General features: G+C 35.9%; 2 protein-coding genes across 4 annotated transcripts; one reads left to right on the top strand and one right to left on the bottom strand.

The window, feature by feature from the left end:
- Window positions 1–8,023, bottom strand: LOC121737830 (zinc finger protein 492-like). Its single transcript, XM_042129552.1, has 5 exons — window positions 7,887–8,023; window positions 7,632–7,733; window positions 3,340–3,445; window positions 1,918–1,986; window positions 1–1,017 (listed from the first exon to the last, which is right to left on the bottom strand). Exons 1-5 carry the CDS (start codon window positions 7,986–7,988, stop codon window positions 71–73), a joined length of 1,326 nt encoding a protein of 441 aa, XP_041985486.1. The 5' UTR covers window positions 7,989–8,023; the 3' UTR covers window positions 1–70.
- Window positions 8,024–8,588: 565 nt separating this feature from the next.
- Window positions 8,589–19,185, top strand: LOC121737822 (zinc finger protein 708-like). 3 transcript variants are annotated; one of them, XM_042129538.1, is made up of 5 exons: window positions 8,589–8,722; window positions 8,957–9,058; window positions 9,735–9,828; window positions 10,133–10,204; window positions 17,183–19,185. In XM_042129538.1, exons 1-5 carry the CDS (start codon window positions 8,618–8,620, stop codon window positions 19,054–19,056), a joined length of 2,247 nt encoding a protein of 748 aa, XP_041985472.1. In that variant the 5' UTR covers window positions 8,589–8,617; the 3' UTR covers window positions 19,057–19,185. The 3 variants fall into 3 exon arrangements, with proteins under 3 accessions (XP_041985472.1, XP_041985474.1, XP_041985473.1); XM_042129540.1 differs by lacking the exon at window positions 17,183–19,185 and adding an exon at window positions 11,204–11,581; XM_042129539.1 differs by lacking the exon at window positions 10,133–10,204.
- The last annotated feature ends 439 nt before the right edge of the window (window positions 19,186–19,624 follow it).

Consider the following 19,624-nt stretch of genomic DNA (forward strand, 5'->3'; position numbering starts at 1 on the left):
CCGGCGTTAACTTTAACAGTCGTTGGTGAAATTGGGGCTTAAGATCCAACATGCAACAATACCCGAGACGTTACTCTAGCTCCTCCTCCATGTCACACGGTTCCATCTTAATGTGCACGGCTTCAACTTCCTTCACAGGTTCAATATCCGGTAGGAGAGACGCCGACGGTCCACAGTGCAACTTATGTTGCTTCACACTCCTGTACCTCGTGAACTTTTTACCACAAACATCACAGCTGTACGGTTTATCACCCGTATGTGTTAACTTATGAGTCTTTAGGTTGCCGCACTGTGTAAACTTCTTCTGACATATATCACAGGTGTATGGTTTATCACCGGTGTGAAGGAGCTTATGAGTTTTGAGGTTGGCCATCATAGTGAACGTTTTATTACATATGTCACATATGAACAACTTTCCACCCGTATGTGTGAGTTTGTGTCGCTTGAGTGTGCTGAGTTGAGTGAATCTCTTCACACATATGTCACAGCCGTACGGTCTGTCACCGTTGTGGATCAACTTGTGAGTTTTTAAATGGCTGAATTGTGTGAAACTCTTGTCGCAGACATCACATATGTAGGCTTTACCGTTGGTGTGGGAATGCTTGTGACGTTGAAAAGACTTGATGTGAGAGAATATTTTCTGACAGACGTCACAGGCGAAGCTTCGGTGTTCACTGTGTATCCTTTTGTGTGACCTCAGGTAGTCGAGCGTTGGGAACGTTTTGCCACACACGTCACAAGCGTACGGCCTCTCGTTTGAGTGCAACAGTATGTGAGTTCTCAAACAGTCTAATCTGCTGAAGTTTTTTCCGCATATGTAACAGTTGTACGGTTTGAAGCCTAGGTGTGTGATTCTGTGCCGTTTGAGGTGGCAGACTTGGGTGAACCGTTTGTTGCAGACTTCGCAGTGATACGGTCTATCCGGCTCCGTGGATGATTGCTGGTGTTCGATTAGTTCTCCAGTCGTCTCATCATAATGACTAGGATCCATGAACTCTGATCTCTCTGTAAGGAAATCTGTAAGAAAAAAATAGTTTTAAAAACGTTATGAGCCTAGTAGGCTCTGGGTTTATTTATAGGCAGTATAGGCCATTGCCTATGGGCGGCAAGGACCAATGGCATCCTAGGGGGGGCAGGGCGGCAGATTTCGTACTATCAGAGAAGTTGATTCCTAGGCAGATGGCGGATCTAAGTAATTTGGTCGCGTTAAGTCAAACCCAACCGACCAATCACAGCTAACATTGAATTGACATAAGTCGACCACATGACGTAGGTCCGTCAAAAGCCTAGAAATCAATTTCCTCGATGGTACATAGGGGCGGCAAAATTAGCGTGGCTTATACTCATAAAAATGTAAATCCGGTCCTAGTTTACACTCAGCCACTGCCGCTGTTCCTCGCGCTGCCGGCAATATTGCCTTAATACTTCTGCGGCAGCAACGAGTCAGTGCTTACTTGCCGCGTCGGGCAGCGGCATGACAAGCGCGAGTGACATATTTCACCGACAAGAAAAAAATAGACAAGCCTATTCTCGGTCATTTTTTATTCCTTATGCGGGCTCCACACTCGCGGCGCAAAAGCCCGCGCAGGCCGCGAGCCGCGAGTATGGAGGGTTTCGCGGCTTCGTGTTCGCGCTTCGCGGCTTTCCCATCGTCGCGTCGTGTTCATGGCGCGTAGCGCTCGCGAATCTCAGCCGCAGTTCGCACCTCGAGTGTGGAGCCCGATTTACTCGATGACGATAGTTAGATTATCGCGCGGAAACCGTTCATTTTTCAATATCTGTCCCGGGACTCAGTTTCTCCATACCAAATTTCAGCAAAATCGATTCAGCGGTTTGGGCGTGAAGAGGTAACAGACAGACACACATTCGCATTTATAATATTATTATAACTTATAAGTATGGATAATGTACACTTACGTTCCATCCTAAATATTGTCTCATTCTGACGCGGCTCCGAACAATTCCCACCATGTTCATCTTTTACTACTGAAAACAGATGTTTTTAATTGAAATAAAATTCTGTAATATTTTCCAAGCGGGAAGATTCTTAATAAGCACATCATTTAATTATTTAACGTATGGTAGATAAATAAGTGCACTCTCAAGTTGATAGCTGATAGCATTCTGAAAACTGTCTTTTTAACTGTACTGGATAGTGTTGGTAAAAATAGCATTAGCAATAATAATTAATTGTTAAATGCCTATTAGCAATAATTAAATTAATCGTACTTGCTAAAAATACGATTGCTAATATTATTGTGCGCAGCAACAGTCTGTGATCATGATAAAAATCGCGTCCGCGCTGTTTCGCACCGCGGTGCTAACTGTTAATGAATTGCTATTTTTTACTCAATCTTATATCTTTAAACGAACAATTCTTGTATATATCTATATATATATATATATATATATATATATATATATATATATATATATATATATATATATATAATTGGAATCTCGGAATCGGCTCCAACGATTTTCATGAAATATAGGGGTTTTCGGGGGCGATAAATCGATCTAGCTGGGAATCATTTTAAGGAAATACCGAGCAAAGCTCGGTCAAATAGCTAGTGTGAAATAAAACACGACGCGAGCGGTGCGATGCGAACCGATAATTCACGATGCCGCGTTTTTAGCAAATGGCAAAGCAATAATACTTAGCATGCTGTGACATCAAAATTAGCATGATAATGAAATTAATAGAAAATAGCATTAATTCCCATCACTAGTACTGGATATCAAAACACAAATTCGAGCACATCATTTATTGGACCAAGTTTATATGCACATAAAACATTTTTCACAATTTGCTGGCTAGGCCGCTCTGGTTCTCTCAGCCTTTTTTTTCTGAAGTAAGGGGGCAAACGAGCAAACGGGTCACCTGATGGAAAGCAACTTCCGTCGCCCATGGACACTCGCAGCATCAGAAGAGCTGCAGGTGCGTTGCCGGCCTTTTAAGAGGGAATAGGGTAATAGGGGAGGGTAGGGATGGGAAGGGAAGGGAATAGGGGAGGGTAGGGAAGGGATTAGGGTAGGAAATTGGGCCTCCGGTAAACTCACTCACTCGGCGAAACACAGCGCAAGCGCTGTTTCACGCCGGTTTTCTGTGAGAACGTGGTATTTCTCCGGTCGAGCCGGCCCATTAGTGCCGAAGCATGGCTCTCCCACGTATACCTCCCTCATATTATGTGTTAAATGTATGTGACATATTACTTGCCTAGGTTAAGTCTCAGTTATAAACTGTGGCCCAGACCACACACAAAATGCAGATTGCTTGGCGAAACTGAGAGTGGCAAAAATATTTTGTGTTTTAAGAAAAAGTGTATTACAACTTACATTCTTTCCAAATGTCCGGACATACTTCTATCTCTTCCGTTTCATCGGGCAGCGACCACCTGTTAGTGTTGAAGATATCAAGATGCACAAGTTGGTCCACTTGAGCCTGTAATAATAACATAAATTGTAAAATGAGTTAAATAAATTTGTGGATGAAGTGGGGTAACCAAGATTTTACATCATAAAAGCAATTACATACAAATTTTTTCGCTTCTAATTCTAAGAAGCCTTTAACCTACCTTCTTCATCTAGCTAATAATATCTAGCTACACACAGAATCGTCATTTTTTTATTACAAATACACAATTTTCCTGGTCCTAAAGCCACCATTTATATAAATAATCGGCCAACTGCGAGTCGGACTCGCACACAAAGGGTTCCGTACCGTTAAAGAGAAAAATTAGGGAACAAATATAATGACGACCAAAAAATGCACTGATACCACAGAGTACTATAATACTTGCGTAACTGATACCCTTTTTTTTTACATGGGGAAATGCGTTACGCATCCCCGGCGGATTGAGGACATCGGCCGGGGTATGTGGGACTCTACGAGGAACTACCCACTAAAACCCCATGGTGCTCCACTCACCGCTTAGGCAAAGTTACGGGCACGATCAACCCACCGCAACTTTACCAACGGTTGTCTGTCCCAGACCCATCAAATCATGCAGGCTTTTCTAGGTAGCCTCACGAGGTGGCCTAGAAAAGCCCACACGGTGGCCGCGATGTGCAGGAGCACCATGCGCATCACGGCTCTCTCAGGAACTCGGTGTAATGGGCGGCGGTGTCACACACTACCACCCCGAGTATCCTAGCTAAGGCAAGGCGCTGCGGCCACTCCGTGGTGCGCATCTTCTCCTCGGCCGTCAATTGTAATCAAACGCCAAATAAAAGTAAATGTTCACCGAATATAGTAAATGACCACCAAATATAATAAATGATCGCCAAATATAGTAAATGATCACCAAATATAGTAAACTAGCTGTTGCCCGCGACTTCGTCCGCGTGGACTTCAGTTTATAAAGCGCGATGTCAACAAAATTGGTGTCAAAAGCTTTTATAAAAAAACCCAGCTGTGCAGTGTGCACACAATAAGTATTTCATTTTTTTATATTAAACTTTATATTTTATGCCAAATTTTAAAGCTTATTTAGCCCCCCAATTACACAACTTTACCCATAAACTATTTATCATTGATAGGTTTAAGGTTACGTCACTGCACAGATAAAGTACTGAGTTTAACTTAAATGTAAGATGATACCACCTCTTAAAGAAAGACTTTTGAGCAAGCGTCAGCGCGATATAGAAGACGCACGGCGCCATCTATTATGAATTTTTGGAACTAACTTAATTTGAACAAATTTACGCATTTTCACCCCCTGCCTTTTTTCCAGTAAAAAAGTAGCCTATGTCCTTTCTCAGGCTTTAGACTATCTGTATACAAAATTTCATTACAATCGGTTCGGTAGTTTTGGCGTTTGGCGTGAAAGCGAGACTGACAGACAGAGATACTTTCGCATTTATAATATTAGTATAGATTATGTGCACACTGCACAGCAGTTTTTGGGTATTTTGATTAATTAAGGGCCGCGCTACACCGGAATGGCAGCGGCGAGGCGAGCACTTTCAGCGCTGTCAGCGCTGAAAGTTCCGGTGTAGCGCGGCCCTAAGAGGGGTGCCACTTACCAGGGTTTTAAAAAGTTTTTAAATTTGACACTAATTTTGTTGACACCGCGCGCTATAAACTAAAGTCCACGCGGACGAATTCGCGGGCAACAGCTAGTAACTAATAAGTATGATTAGTTCTATATTACAATGAAGTAAAAAATAAAACGCCATCTGTTGAATCGTATTAGAACTAAAATGTTCATTGCATCTATATATTTCTGGATTTTTTATAATATTATACATAAAATATATTTAAGTAAAAAATAAAACGCCATCTGTTTTCATATATTAGAATTGAAATATTGGAAGTATTGATATATTTTCTGGATGGAATATAGGCCAACACGGTACACTTGAACCTCCTTTATTTTAGAGCGCCTTCTGTTGTCAACTTGTCACATATATTAGAAATGCAGTAGGAGTTCTATAAGATAAGATAGATTGATTATTATTATACCAAGTGATAATATTATTAAACATAATATTCTAACGTATTAAAAACTATAAACAAAAACATAATAAGTATGATTATTGATTAGTTCTATGTTACAATGAAGTAAAAAATAAAACGCCATCTGTTGAATCGTATTAGAACTAAAATGTTCATTGCATCGATATATATCTGGATTTTTTATAATATTATACATAAAATATATTTAAGATTTTTGAAATATTATTATGATACATATTATATAATATTTAATACACATCCAAGACCCAGGAACATTGAAAACTTTTTGTTCCGCCTGCGGGACTGAACCCAGGACCCCCGGGATGAGCGCCGGCCACACGCAATCCGAATTAATTTTCATCAATATTTTCATGGAAATAGGATATTTTCCTACATCAAATGTAGCCTATGTCCTTTCTCAGACTCTAGAATAACTGTGTACAAAATTTCATTGCAATCGGTTCAGTAGTTTTGGCGTGAAAGCGAGACAGACAGACAGAGATACTTTCGCATTTATAATATTAGTATGGATTACCACCAAATATAGTAAATATCACCAAATCCTTGTGAGCAAATCAATGCGATATTTCTGTCCAAATAAATCACTACAATTGATAAAAAATATAAGCATAATATTATTAACAAAGTAATAGGCCAAGTGTGAGTCGGACATAGAGGGTTCCGACTTCCATACAGTTATAGAGCAAAATTAAAATGCTAATGTATAATGTTGGTGATCATTTACTAATTTTGGTGATTGTTTACTACTTTTGGCTTCATAATGAATTATTTGGAGTCATTTTGCATTAATAGGATAGCGAGATAAGAAATCTTTGGTGATCATTTTACATTAAAATGTGAGTATAATTTTGGTGATCTTTTACTATTTTTGGTTTTAAGATGTTAAATCTTTGGTTATCATTTTACATTAAATTGGTGGTCTGTATTTTGGTCATTGTTTACTATTTTTGTCTGTGAAATGTTACTGTTTCTGGTGATCAGTTAATTATAAGCCGAAAAATGAGGTCAAAATTTGTGTTTTTTTGTATGGGAGGTACCCTCGTTAATTTTTTATTTTCTTTTAATATTATTATTGAATATTAAAGTACACATAAAATTTAAGAATTGTGTGAAAAATTCAAGTACCTACCTGTTACTATTATTGACATAGAGCAAAAAAGGCCAAAAAATCAGATTTGTTGTATGGGGCTTCCAAAATAGGCCAAAAAATCAGATTTGTTGTATACAACAAATCTGATTTTTTGGCCTTTTTTATATTTAATTTCATTTGTTTTTAGTATTTGTTGTTATAGCAGCAACAGATATACACAATCTGTGAAAAATTTCAGAAATCTAGCTATGGCAGTTCTTGCGATACAGCCGGCTGACAGACAGACATCAAAGTCTTAGTAATAGGGTCCCGTTTTTAGCCTTTGGGTACATAACCATCATCCCTAACGTCTAACAGTATAATATGTATTTCATACTTAGTGGTCAGTCTTTTTCATACTTAGTTAATTGAATGAAAATGTTTCCTTACCCTACCCCCAGTACCTACATTCAAAATATTTGCATAACACGTCCATATTTGAAATGTGCTGATAAAGTTATTTCCATAGATAATACAATATAAATAAATAGCGAGTTATTTCATTTGATAACCCAAGAAAACTTTTTTTTTATTTATTTAAAGGAATTTTTGTGCAAAATATCCCCCATCCTATCCGTCAATCCCATCGTACTTTATACTAAAATAATATTCCTTCAAGCCCCATAACCGGTGATCGCGACAACAATAGAATACAATAGCATTTCCAGGAATCCGTGATCGAAAGATTAAAACAATAATTTAACTTAGTCAAAATGCTTCAATGTTTACACATATTTATAGGCTAGTTTTCATAATCATCACAAGTTGATGTTTTTCCATTTAACAAACAACAAAGTATGCAGTTTTATGGTGCACAAATAAAGTATTTTTCTATGCTTTAGAATAGCATAGAAAAATACTTTATTCGTGCATCATAAAACTAAACTTAGGCTTAAAACACAATACAGGAAAACTTTGTACAAATAGGCAGTGTCACTGCTAACAGCAGATTCTACCAGACAACCTGACTTTACATGAAATTACTTACTACTGATATATGATTTATAAGCTTATTTTTACCTGATTTTCATTATCATGTTTCTGTATTTGCTTCAACAGCTGTTCACACTGATGTAGCTTTGCATAACAAATGTAGCACAGTAGGTGCGATTCGGCTTGTATCTGCAAAGTTTTAATTATTACTGTAACTTTTTACAGGCAGTACCGTTACCAAAATAGAGATAGATAAGACTGCATAAATTATAGTCGCAAGTTTCACTTATTTCCTCTTTGTAAATAGGATTACAAAGAAGAAATAAGTGAAAAATAACTAACCGCATTGCCTGATAACTGTTCGTACACATTTTGCAAGTGAGTAGATTTAATATTTATCACTTTTGTATTAGAAAAACACACTAAACATTTTCCTTGACTCATTTTTAGGACAAAAATCAATCCGCAAATTTTTTGGTCTTGTCAATTTTTTATAGACAAGAAATAAGAATAGAGACTAGAGAGTAGAGACTAGTGACTACAGAATACAAATTACTCACGGAGGTAGAGACGACTCTATGGACTATGGAGTATGGACTATGGAAAGTGGAAACTGGAAAGGTTAACCGTTAACGTAACGGCTATACGGATGCGCTATCTTTATTCTTTGCACCAAACTTTGCACTATAGTGTTAATAAAATAAAAATACAATCGCTTATAAAATCGATTTATTTCAATGCTTGTTAGCGCTATATTGCTATAATGGCGCGGCGCGGTGGCATACAGTGCATGCAAGTTGCAACGCGTACCTTTTGGGCTTGGGCGGTGTCCAAGCCCTAACAAAACTTTCTAATCGATTTTTGTAACGTGTTTTGTAACCGATAGTTGCATGGTGGTTGCATGTTCACATCCCTAGCCCTAGCTAGCGTATGCCATTTTTTACATAAACCTATTTTTTAGATTTTGACAGATTATCAAATATATAGTAGTAATCTGTGCAGATTATGAAGAAGTAGAAGCAGAAAACAATAACAATATTGTATTTTGTGATAAAATTGTTTATTTATATAAAATGAGTGAGAGAGTCTGTTTATTGTGTTTTTCTTTTGGAAAAGTGTATAAAAATATCAAACATACTCAATTGCAAGTGGTTTACGAGACATTATCAGATATTAAGGTATTTTTATTTTAACGTATTTTTGTTGTATTTTTATACTCCTAGTAATCTATTGTACCTACTAATACGCATGAAACTTGCTACATTTCGTTTACAAATATCTTCTAAATTTCATCCAAATCGGTCCGTAATTTTTTCAATCTACTTATTCAATGCAAAAAATCAAATCTTACTTACCTCTAATATGTATCATGTTTGTAGTATAGGAAGTACATATTATATGAACTTTAACAGGTTCAAGCTGACACATTCCCGCTGTGCTACATCTGTTATGCAAAACTTCTGAAGTGCGAAAAGCTGATTAAAACGGTGCAACAACATGACATTGAAAATCAGGTATGAAAATCGTGTCCAAGTTATTAATGCCCAGTTTTTGGAGTTTGTTCAAACTTATTTTATACATTTTGATGACCTCTGTTGCTCAGTTGGTGAGCAAGTTGTATTGGTAGCTCAAGCCGGGGTCACGAGTTTGAATCCTGTCGACAGAACAAAAAAAGTTTTCAATGTTTGTGAGTTTTGGATGTGTATTAAATATTTTTCAATTAATTTAAGATTTTTATTATATGTATTAAATACATATAGTAAAAATCTTAATTTTATATATTTCCTTTGTCTGGTACCTGTAACACAAGTCCTTCAGGTACTTACCACAGGGCCAGACTGATGTGATGTTTATACGTAACAAAAAATAAAATAAAAAAATCCACAAACAATTCTAGAAAACGTGCACGCAGTTTATTAGTAGGAATGGAATGTAAAGGAATTAAAAATACTTTCCAAGTATTTTATAAATTTAACTTACTGTGAATGTGATGCTTATAAAATTCTATTAAGACACAGTCTCTTAAATATGGTAGGGCCACACATAATTGCAATTTTACATTGAATCACAAGTATTTGCCACAAAACTTAGAGTGAAAATTAAAATGTGATGCAATGTGATACGAAATTCACAGTTTTGGGAGCCATTTGTGGTTATTTTCTCACATAACAAGTGTTATTAAAATTTCAGGGCATAGTCATACCATTGGTACAACTGGCTACATTTGGTGCTGAGAGCTGGTCATTACCAGACAAATTACAACTACATAATATCAAGGAAGAATGTGAGTTCATATCCATATTTCCATACTAATATTATAAATGTGAAAGTGTGTCTGTCTGTCTATCTCTCTATCTGTTTGTCTGTTACCTCTTCACACTCAAACCGCTGAACCAGTTTTTGCTATAATTTGCTATGGGGATACTTTGAATCCTTGGAAAGGACATAGGATACTTTTCATCCCAGAAAAATGTACGGTACCCATGCGATAAAATGAATTTGGTGTCCGTTGCGGGCGTCACGTATTCCAAATATAATATACTTAAGGCTTTAATGGCACACACCCAAAACACACATTTTTTTTACAGCTAATATAAAGCGAGAGTTGGTGGAGAAAGCATCGGGGAGCTTCAAAAATGAAATAGACATTGAGGAAGGATGTAAGTTTGAAATGTGAATATGTTGAGATAAAATTTTATATTAGACAAAAATATGTATACTGTACTCGGCGAAACATGGCGGTAACGGTCATTGACTCCCCTGTCAAAAACTTGTCATTTCAATGTCAATGACATCTACCACTATGTTTCGCGCTACCGCTATGAGTAACTCACCGAGGCGGCCATTTTTAAAAGAAGAAGAAGAAGAGTACTGTTATAGGTTTATAGACCACAAGCGTCGCTGGCCCCAGGCAGTATAGCGGTAAACGCCGGTTGCGCCCTTTTTAGGGTCCCGTACCCAAAGGGTAAAAACGGGACCCTATTAGGTACTGAAACTTCGATGTCTGTCCGCCTGTACGTCCGCCCGTCTGTCTGTCTCTAGGCTGTATCTCAAGAACCGCTATAGCTAGACTCCTGAAATTTTCACAGATTGTGTATATCTGTTGCCGGCGCTATAACAACAAATACTAAATACAAAATAAAATAAATATTTAAGGGGAGCTCCCATACAACAAACATGTTTTTTTTGCCTTTTTTGCTCGATATCAATAATGGCAACTGGTAGGTACTTGATATTTGCACAAAGGCCTTAATTATATGTCTACTTCAATAATTAATAATAATAATAATATTAAAATAAAATAAAAAGTTAAGGGGGGCTCCCATACAAAAACACCATTTTCGGTCTACTTTTGCTCTATAACGGTACGGAAATACGGAACCTTTCGTGCGCGAGTCTGGATCGCACTTGTTAATATTATTTGATTTTTGCATTCACGAGCGCGCCTGCGTATGCGCCAATTGGCTCGGCGCGATGGATTTCGATTTTCGGCGCAAGTGGAATTCCATCGTGTCGAGCCGATCCATTTGGATCGCTAGTGAATGCCGGTAACAATAAGCCTATAAACGTAAATGCTGATTTCTTAGTTGAAAACCAAAGTACAACGGTAAATAATCTTAACATTCAACCTAATCATTGCAATAATTCCACAATTTTAGATCCAGATTCCATAGTTAAAAACGAAACTACAACGACAGAAAGTAGTCCATCCGTACCTGACGTACTGTCAACCACCAAAGAGCCAACTAAAAAAAGAAGGCACGAAGAAAATTGGGAAAAATTTAAGAATACAAAACAAAAAAATTCAGGCCAAGTTTATACTGACAATACGAAAAAAAAGCTTGATTCTAAAACGAAGGGAGCCTGTAAATGTAATAAAAATGCGGTGAACAGATTTCTCAAATCTCTCAGCAGGCTATTTCTGATGAATTTTGGAAACTTAGTGATCGCAAGGATCAATGGCACTATATCTTACGACATGTGAATACTGAATATGTTAAAAAAGTGCAACCGATTAGAACAAAAAACAGGACACAAACTATTAAATATTTTTTTAAAATAAATCCAACGGAACGGATTGATATTTGCAAAAATTTTTTTTTGAGTACCCTTAGCATTGCGAAAAAACTGTTTATACAGCAATAGAGAAAGGGAAATCTGAAGAAGTCAAAGATAATAGAGGTCAGCATAAAAATAGGCCACGGAAAATGAGTGTTTCAACTGAACAAAGTGTTATTGCACATATAAAACAATTTCCAGTTGAAGAAGCACATTATGTCCGAAGAGATACTAAAAAGTTTTACTTAGAAGAAACACTGAACATTTCCAAAATGTACAGACTATATTCTGATGAATGGTTTAAGTGTACAAATTATCCTAATGATGTTAAGATGGCTACGAAACGACAGTATGAAACTGTGTTTAATACCAAATTCAATTATTCTCTTCACAAACCTAAAAAAGATAATATGTGCGGCCAATGTACATTGTATCTTCAAGCTGATGGTGAAAGAAAAGACCAACTCCATGAAGCTTACACAAATCACATTAGAAACGAAGAATGTGTACGTGAACTCAGAGCTAAAGATAAAATAGAAGTCGATTCGGCAACTACTGTCGTTACTACTTATGATCTGAAAAAAGTTCTGACGATTCCTCAATCAGAGGTAGGAGTAAATACTCCTACCTCTGATTGATTACAAGCGAAAGTATCCTATATACAACGTTACGTTTTACAATTCATTAAGTGGACAAGGTTACTGCTATCTTTGGCACTATCAAGTGGCCAAAAGGGGTGCTAGTGAAATCGGCAGTTGCGTCCTAAATTTTATCGAAACCGAGAGCCAACGTGGTATTAAAAAAATTATATTTTATTCTGATGGTTGCGCTGGGCAGAATAAAAATATCTTTGCTATTTATTTATATTTGTCCAAAAAGTATGGAGTTAACATAATACATAGATACTTTGAAACTGCCCATAGCCTGTCTGAAAAAGATTCGATGCATTCTCTTATCGAACGCGCAAAAAAGAACCACACGATTTATACTCCCGATCAAATGTATGGCATAATCATGAATGCCAAGTTAAATGGTAAAAAAATACAACTTAAAGAAATAGAACAACACAATTTCTTCGATTTAAAGGAGATAATGGACAATAGACAGTGGTTTCGGGCAGACGAAACTAATGAAAAAGTTATGTGGACAAAGATTCAAGAAATCCAGATGTTGTTTATTTAACCTTTAACGTCACGGGCGGGGTCTACGCAGACCTCACGCGCTGTTTTTTGACGGTATTTTTTAAATTGGCAAGTTACGATCGTACATTTTCGGCTAATCTCAATGCAACGCGAGGTCTTTCAGTGAGTAAAAGTCCGTCGCTCCTCTGCTAAGATAAGTTACATTTTTGCTTATGTGGGGATACCTGCAGACCCCACCCGTGATTCAACGTATTTACTTTTTTCACATTGGTTATGTGTTTATTTGTTTGTTTTTTCAATTGGCTATTTATAAATGGAAAAATTTGTTGCCGACTAACAGAAAATCAAATTGCTGAAATCATATTATACAATTTAATGATTCTGAAAGTTTTTGGAAACATTTTGAAAGAGTTAGAGGTGGCTAGACGTATGCACCAAAAATGAAGCGAAAATGCTATTATTGTCCCAGAACTAATTATTACTGTCCGTAAGCCTTGATATAAAACTATTTGCAAGCCTCTTTCAGTAAAATTATTTGTTACTTACCTAGCCTACTCCAGGAATAATTTAATTTAGGGTAGTACTTTTCAAGGACTGTCAATTTTTTTTCTGTAATGTTTATTGTTAATTTTTACTTTGATTACTTATTTCTAAGTCTTATTTTATTAGAAAATAATAATAAATTAGTCAGAAGTAGACATTTTTGTTGAATTCTAGTACATTAAACATATGCCCTAAAATTCTATGCACGAGATTGGTTAATTCATAAAAAATGTTCTTTACTGTCTAAACTATATATAAAAATAACTCCTTTATTATTACACGTAGTTGAGTCTTTTTACATTTTGTTATGTAATAACAACTAGGAGAACATATTTCAGTCCAAAAAAATTACATCTGGAAACTCAAGTTCCTATGTCTATGAAACTCGATTTTCGATCCACTGTGCGTCGCCCAACCGAACGACCGCTTATCCGAACGTAGTAACGCGCGGGCGCTTCAGTTTTCGCCCACTTGTCGCGACTCGTTCACTACAAGATTGCCTGCACTTTTTTTGTATATTTTCTATTTGTCATTAAATATACTTATTCATAAAATATATGGTTTACATTTGTACCTGCATAATCAAAATAAATATTTCCATCGTAACAATAAAATCTGCTAGCTGTCTAAAATTCTATTCTCACGCTAGTTTCTTAGATATTGCCGAACGTCTGTTTCATATCCTTATTCATTATTCTGACCAACGATATCAAAATACGTTACGTTAAAATACGTTCTAATTCTATGATTCTGACAGTGCATTGAAATCTTAAAACAATGCTTTATTACTTTCCTGCTCCTGCTCCTATGAGCCTTAGCGCGATAAAATATAGCCTATAGCCTTCCTCAATAAATGGGCTATCTAACACTGAAAGAATTTTTCAAATCGGACCAGTACTTCCTGAGATTAGCGCGTTCAAACAAACAAACAAACTCTTCCCAATTATAATATTAGTATAGATTTACATTAGTTCGATTATTCGAAAATACCATGGTTTTCCGAACATCCATGTTCCCCAATTAGTTCGGATAATCGACGCTCTACTGTATTATTATTTTCTAAGTGTTTTATGTTGCTTTTCAAAGTTTAATGAATAAAAAAGTATCTCATTACACATTTTAATGATTATCAATAATTAAATTTAGGTTAAAAACGCAAATATTATATGTACATATTTACATTAGTTCGATTATCCGAAAATACCATGGTTTTCCGAACATCCATGTTCCCCAATTAGTTCGGATAATCGACGCTCTACTGTATTATTATTTTCTAAGTGTTTTATGTTGCTTTTCAAAGTTTAATGAATAAAAAAGTATGTCATTACACATTTTAATGATTATCAATTAAAATTAGGTTAAAAACGCAAAATATACGTAATTTCGTAGAATTTCGAGCAAGATAGTTAAAAAATCTTTCTATAAAAATTCTATAAAAACATGATTCCTTGATATGATTCTGATGATGATCGAGGATGATACAGCTAAGCTTCGGCTGTAAGATTTCACAGAAGAAGGTGGTAATCGGCTGGTACGCTCGAAATCTGAAGCAAAAAATACGACGTAATTATATTCTTACAGTCGCGAGTCTCAGAGATTTGGTGTGTGTATAATAACAATGTTGCAATTGAAACTACATAATATATCTCTTATTATTTGTAATACATTTTTTTTCAATTATTTCAGTAAATGTTTACACTATTGCAATTATTTATTTTTATATGGTTTTTTTTTTACGATATTTTTTGATTATTTTTTACTATCCCATTGCTGGGCAAAGGCCTCCCCAAGATCTTACATCTGTCTCGCTCCAACGCCACTGCAGGCCAGCCTGGCTTATAGCCATATAATATGGTGAGATAGGTGAAAAAATTACCTTTCATATGACACTTTCAACGCTTGTTTTGGACCACTGTACGCTGCACTATAAACAAATTAGCTTCTTTTGCTGCTCCTGTAAAAATCTATTTTTGATATTACCGTTTTATTGCCCGGGGCCAGCGACGTTCAATAAAGCGTATTTTGTTTTCAGTATTTGTTGTTATAGCGGTAACAGAAAAACACAATCTACGAAAATTTCAGAAGTCTAGCTATAGTTTTTAGGGTTGCTGAGGATTCCTCTTCCTCTTCCTCATAATGAGGAAGTTCCGCAATATTTTGGGTTCCTCAACCGCTACCGCATCCTCATAAATAAAAATAAAAAAATCCTCTTCCGCTATCGCTTCCTCAAAATTTAGGAGGAATTTATGAGGAATTTTACTGCGCATGCGCGTCGCGTATCCAATCATGGCAACGCACAAACCAGAGCGCGATGCCGGACCGAACGGGCGAGCGAGACCTCCCCTCTCGCCAGACCCGCGCTGAGCAAGCTTGCTTGTTTGTTTTAATTTTATTCACATAGCCACAGAATATATATTAGTAGTACCAAACATAGCAAGCGTTGTTTTGTTTACGCGTGTACGCAGCTACGCAGTGCGAATAATCTAATAATTTGATTTCTTTTATCGAAAATCGAAATGAGACCGAAGTGTAGTGCTATATCAGGGGTTCCCAGACTTTTTTTGTCCACTGCCCACTTTGAGAACAAAATATGTTTTAACACCCCCATTGTTTCACCTACTTTCTTTTCTTAATTTAAATTAAGGAGCTCTTGCCACAAATTTGTCGGTAATATTAGCCCCCCCCCCCCCCCCTCTACAAAACACCGCCATTTTTTCTGAGTTTCACACCGCCACCCTTTAGACCTTCAGCGCCCACAAGGGAGCGTTATCGCCTACATTGGGAAACGCTGTACTCCCCGCGTTCCAGATGACGTTAGTAACACTCACGCTCAAGACCGTAGTTTTTCCCGTTCCACTAGCATGTGAGCGTTAGTGATACAAACCCAAGTGGAACGGATTATGGATCGTTTTGAGCGTTTTGAGAAAAGTTTAAAAAAAGAACTACAATTTTTTTTATACATAGGTACATTGAACCGAACTTGGATATTATCCTTTTCTTCAAGTCGTAAATAAAAGTAATTTTATTGTTTATAGTTACATTTTTTTTACTTAAGTAATCATATTTTAATAAAGTTAAACTTTTATTATATTTGAGTTTTCACATTGAATCATATTTTAATAACAAAACCACATACTTTGAATATTGACTATTGTCACAATATACATATAAACGTTAGGTAACAATACCGCATAAATGCTTAGTCAAGTACGAGTAAGTAGTATTAATTATTATATTTTATAAGAAATCATTTGACCTTTCATTTAAAACCATTTATTTTCCAATCAAAATATTTCATTAAATGTTATTTAATTTATTTAAGTAATTTAAATATTACATATTTGTAATGAAATAATATAAAGTTTTTTTGTCTCTACTCTCTCCTGAAAACTTTCCGAACATGGCTTTCGCGATATAGTTACGTTAAAATTAAAAAAAAACTAGAACGCCCACTTTGACCCATCTTCGTCAAGGGTCGTTTTGAGCGAAAATGATATAGCCGCGATCAAAACGACCCCGGTCGCCAAAGGGAACGGCAGAAGGGGACGTTTTGAGCGTTTTGGTCAAAATTAACGTCATCTGGAACGCATCCACTATATGGACGTACTTCCTCTTCCGCTTCCTCATCCGCATCCTCTAAATTTGCGCGTGACAATTCCTCTTCCTCCTCCTCTTCCTCATAATCACTTCCTCAACAACCCTAATAGTTTTTATTGAGTTACAGCCTGGAGACAGACAAACATACATCGAAGTCTCAGTAATAGCCGGAACCCTATTACTACCCTTTGGGTACGGAACCCAAAAAACGAATGTTTGTGCTAGTCTCACGGAATTGCAAGTTGAATACGGAAAGTGTGTGTGTATGCTGCCAACTTTATACAATATTTTTTACAGGTATACAGGAAGAATATGACGTAGAAAGTTCAAGTCATTGTGAAGATGGAACTGCCGGAGTACTAATTGAGAACAACACCACAGATACTACACAAGATTGCAAATCACACGCTTCTGACGTTTGGACTAAAACTTTTTGCGACAGTTCAAACCTAAAACGACACAAACTAAGTCACACTGGGGAAAAACTTTACACTTGTGATGTATGTAGCAAGAAGTTTTCATTTTCAAGTAACTTAAAAAGACACAAACTATTACATGCCGAAGAAAAACCTTACACTTGTGATGTATGTAGCAAGAAGTTTTCACTTTCATTCGTCTTCAAAAGACACAAACTATTACATACCGAAGAAAAACCTTACACTTGTGATGTATGTAGCAAGAAGTTTTCACTTTCATGTTACTTGGAAAGACACAAACTATTGCATAACGATGATAAAACTTACACTTGTGATGTGTGCAATAAGTTATTTCATGACAGATCGAGTTTGAAGAAACATAAACTATTACATACTGACGAACACACTTGTGATGTGTGTAGCAAGAAGTTTTCATATTTATATAACATGAAAAGACACAAACTATTACATAACGATGAAAAACCGTATACTTGTGATGTCTGCAATAACTCATTTCATAGCAGTTCGAGTTTGAAGAAACACAAACTAATACATACTGGTGAAAAACCTTACACTTGTGATGTATGTAGCAAGAAGTTTGTATTTTCATGTAACTTAAAAAGACACAAACTATTACATAACAAAGAAAAACCTTACACTTGTGATGTCTGCAATAAATTATTTAATGACAAATCGAGTTTGAAGAAACACAAGTTATTACATACTGGTGAAAAACCTTACACTTGTGATGTCTGCAATAAATTATTTCATGACAGTTCGAATTTGAAGAGACATAAACTAATACATACTGACGAATCATACACTTGTGATGTGTGTAGCAAGAAGTTTTCATATTTATGTAACTTGAAAAGACACAAACTATTACATAACGATGAAAAATCTTACTCTTGTGATGTATGTAGCAAGAAGTTTTCATATTTATATAACTTGAAAAGACACAAACTATTACATAACGATGAAAAACCTTACACTTGTGATGTCTGCAACAAATTATTTAATGACAGATCGAGTTTAAAGAAACATAAACTAATACATACTGGTGAAAAGCCTTACACTTGCGATTTCTGCAATAAATTATTTAATGACAGATCGAGTTTAAAGAAACACATACTAATACATACTGGCGAAAAACCTTACACTTGTGATGTGTGTAGCAAGAAGTTTTCATATTTATGTAACTTGAAAAGACACAAACTATTACATAACGATGAAAAACCTTACACTTGTGATGTCTGCAATAAATTATTTCATGACAGATCGAGTTTGAAGAAACATAAACTAATACATATTCGTGAAAAGACCTACACTTGTGATGTTTGCAATCAATTATTTTATGACAGGTTGAGTTTGAAGAAACACAAACTAATACATACTGGGGAAAAACCTTACACTTGCGATTTCTGCAATAAATTATTTCATGACAGATCGAGTTTAAAGAAACACATACTAATACATACTGGCGAAAAACCTTACACTTGTGATGTGTGTAGCAAGAAGTTTTCATATTTATATAACTTGAAAAAACACAAACTTTTACATGAAAAAAAATACAGTTGTGATGTCTGCAATGCATTATTTCATGACAGTACGAGTTTGAAGAAACACAAAATATTACGTCCAGTATGTAAAAAACCTTACACTTGTAATGTGTGTAAAAAGAAGTTTTCACTTTTATGTAACTTGAAAAGTCACAAACAATTACGTCATAACGATGAAAAAAAAATACACTTGTGATATCTGCAATAAATTATTTAATGAAAGATCGAGTTTGAAGAAACACAAATTATTACACACTAGTGATAAACCTTACATTTGTGATGTCTACAATAAATTATTGTGGCGTATGATAGCTACATCGTGTCACATGACGATATAGTTATATCGTGACACATGACAGCTATATCGCGACATACAACAGCAGTTTGACACGATATAGACCGACAAGGCTTTAAATGAACGTGGGGAAAAAAGGAACTAACGCCACCATCAAACAAAAACCTCATTTTTGACAGTTCTCCTTTACCGGCAGCGCCCTCGCCCACGTTCATGCCAAAAGGTTATTGCCAAAAATCTGCCCGTTTTTCAGGTATCTTATCTAATCTTATCTATCTTATCTAACGACTCGAGTAGTTCAGACCAGTCCAGCACAAGCTCATATTTTATGTACTTAATTTATAAAATGTATTATAAACTAAAATAAAACTTGTAAACTAGAAGGTTACATGAGTAAAAATATTATACAACTGTTCTATTTTGTTTCATTTTATTTTGTAGATGTTTAAAACCCAAGGAAATTGATTCT

The sequence above is a fragment of the Aricia agestis genome, chromosome 21, assembly GCF_905147365.1.
Source record: "Aricia agestis chromosome 21, ilAriAges1.1, whole genome shotgun sequence".
NCBI classification, from domain to species: Eukaryota; Metazoa; Arthropoda; class Insecta; order Lepidoptera; family Lycaenidae; genus Aricia; species Aricia agestis.

Coding starts and splice junctions, on each gene's coding strand:
- LOC121737830 (XM_042129552.1), bottom strand. CDS start 7,988: ATGAGTCAAGGAAAATGTTTAGTGTGTTTTTCTAATACAAAAGTGATA. Junction 7,734..7,886: donor AACAGTTATCAGGCAATGCG/GTTAGTTATTTT, acceptor AAAACTTTGCAG/ATACAAGCCGAATCGCACCT. Junction 1,018..1,917: donor GACAATATTTAGGATGGAAC/GTAAGTGTACAT, acceptor TTTTTCTTACAG/ATTTCCTTACAGAGAGATCA.
- LOC121737822 (XM_042129538.1), top strand. CDS start 8,618: ATGAGTGAGAGAGTCTGTTTATTGTGTTTTTCTTTTGGAAAAGTGTAT. Junction 8,723..8,956: donor AGACATTATCAGATATTAAG/GTATTTTTATTT, acceptor GAACTTTAACAG/GTTCAAGCTGACACATTCCC. Junction 10,205..17,182: donor AATAGACATTGAGGAAGGAT/GTAAGTTTGAAA, acceptor TATTTTTTACAG/GTATACAGGAAGAATATGAC.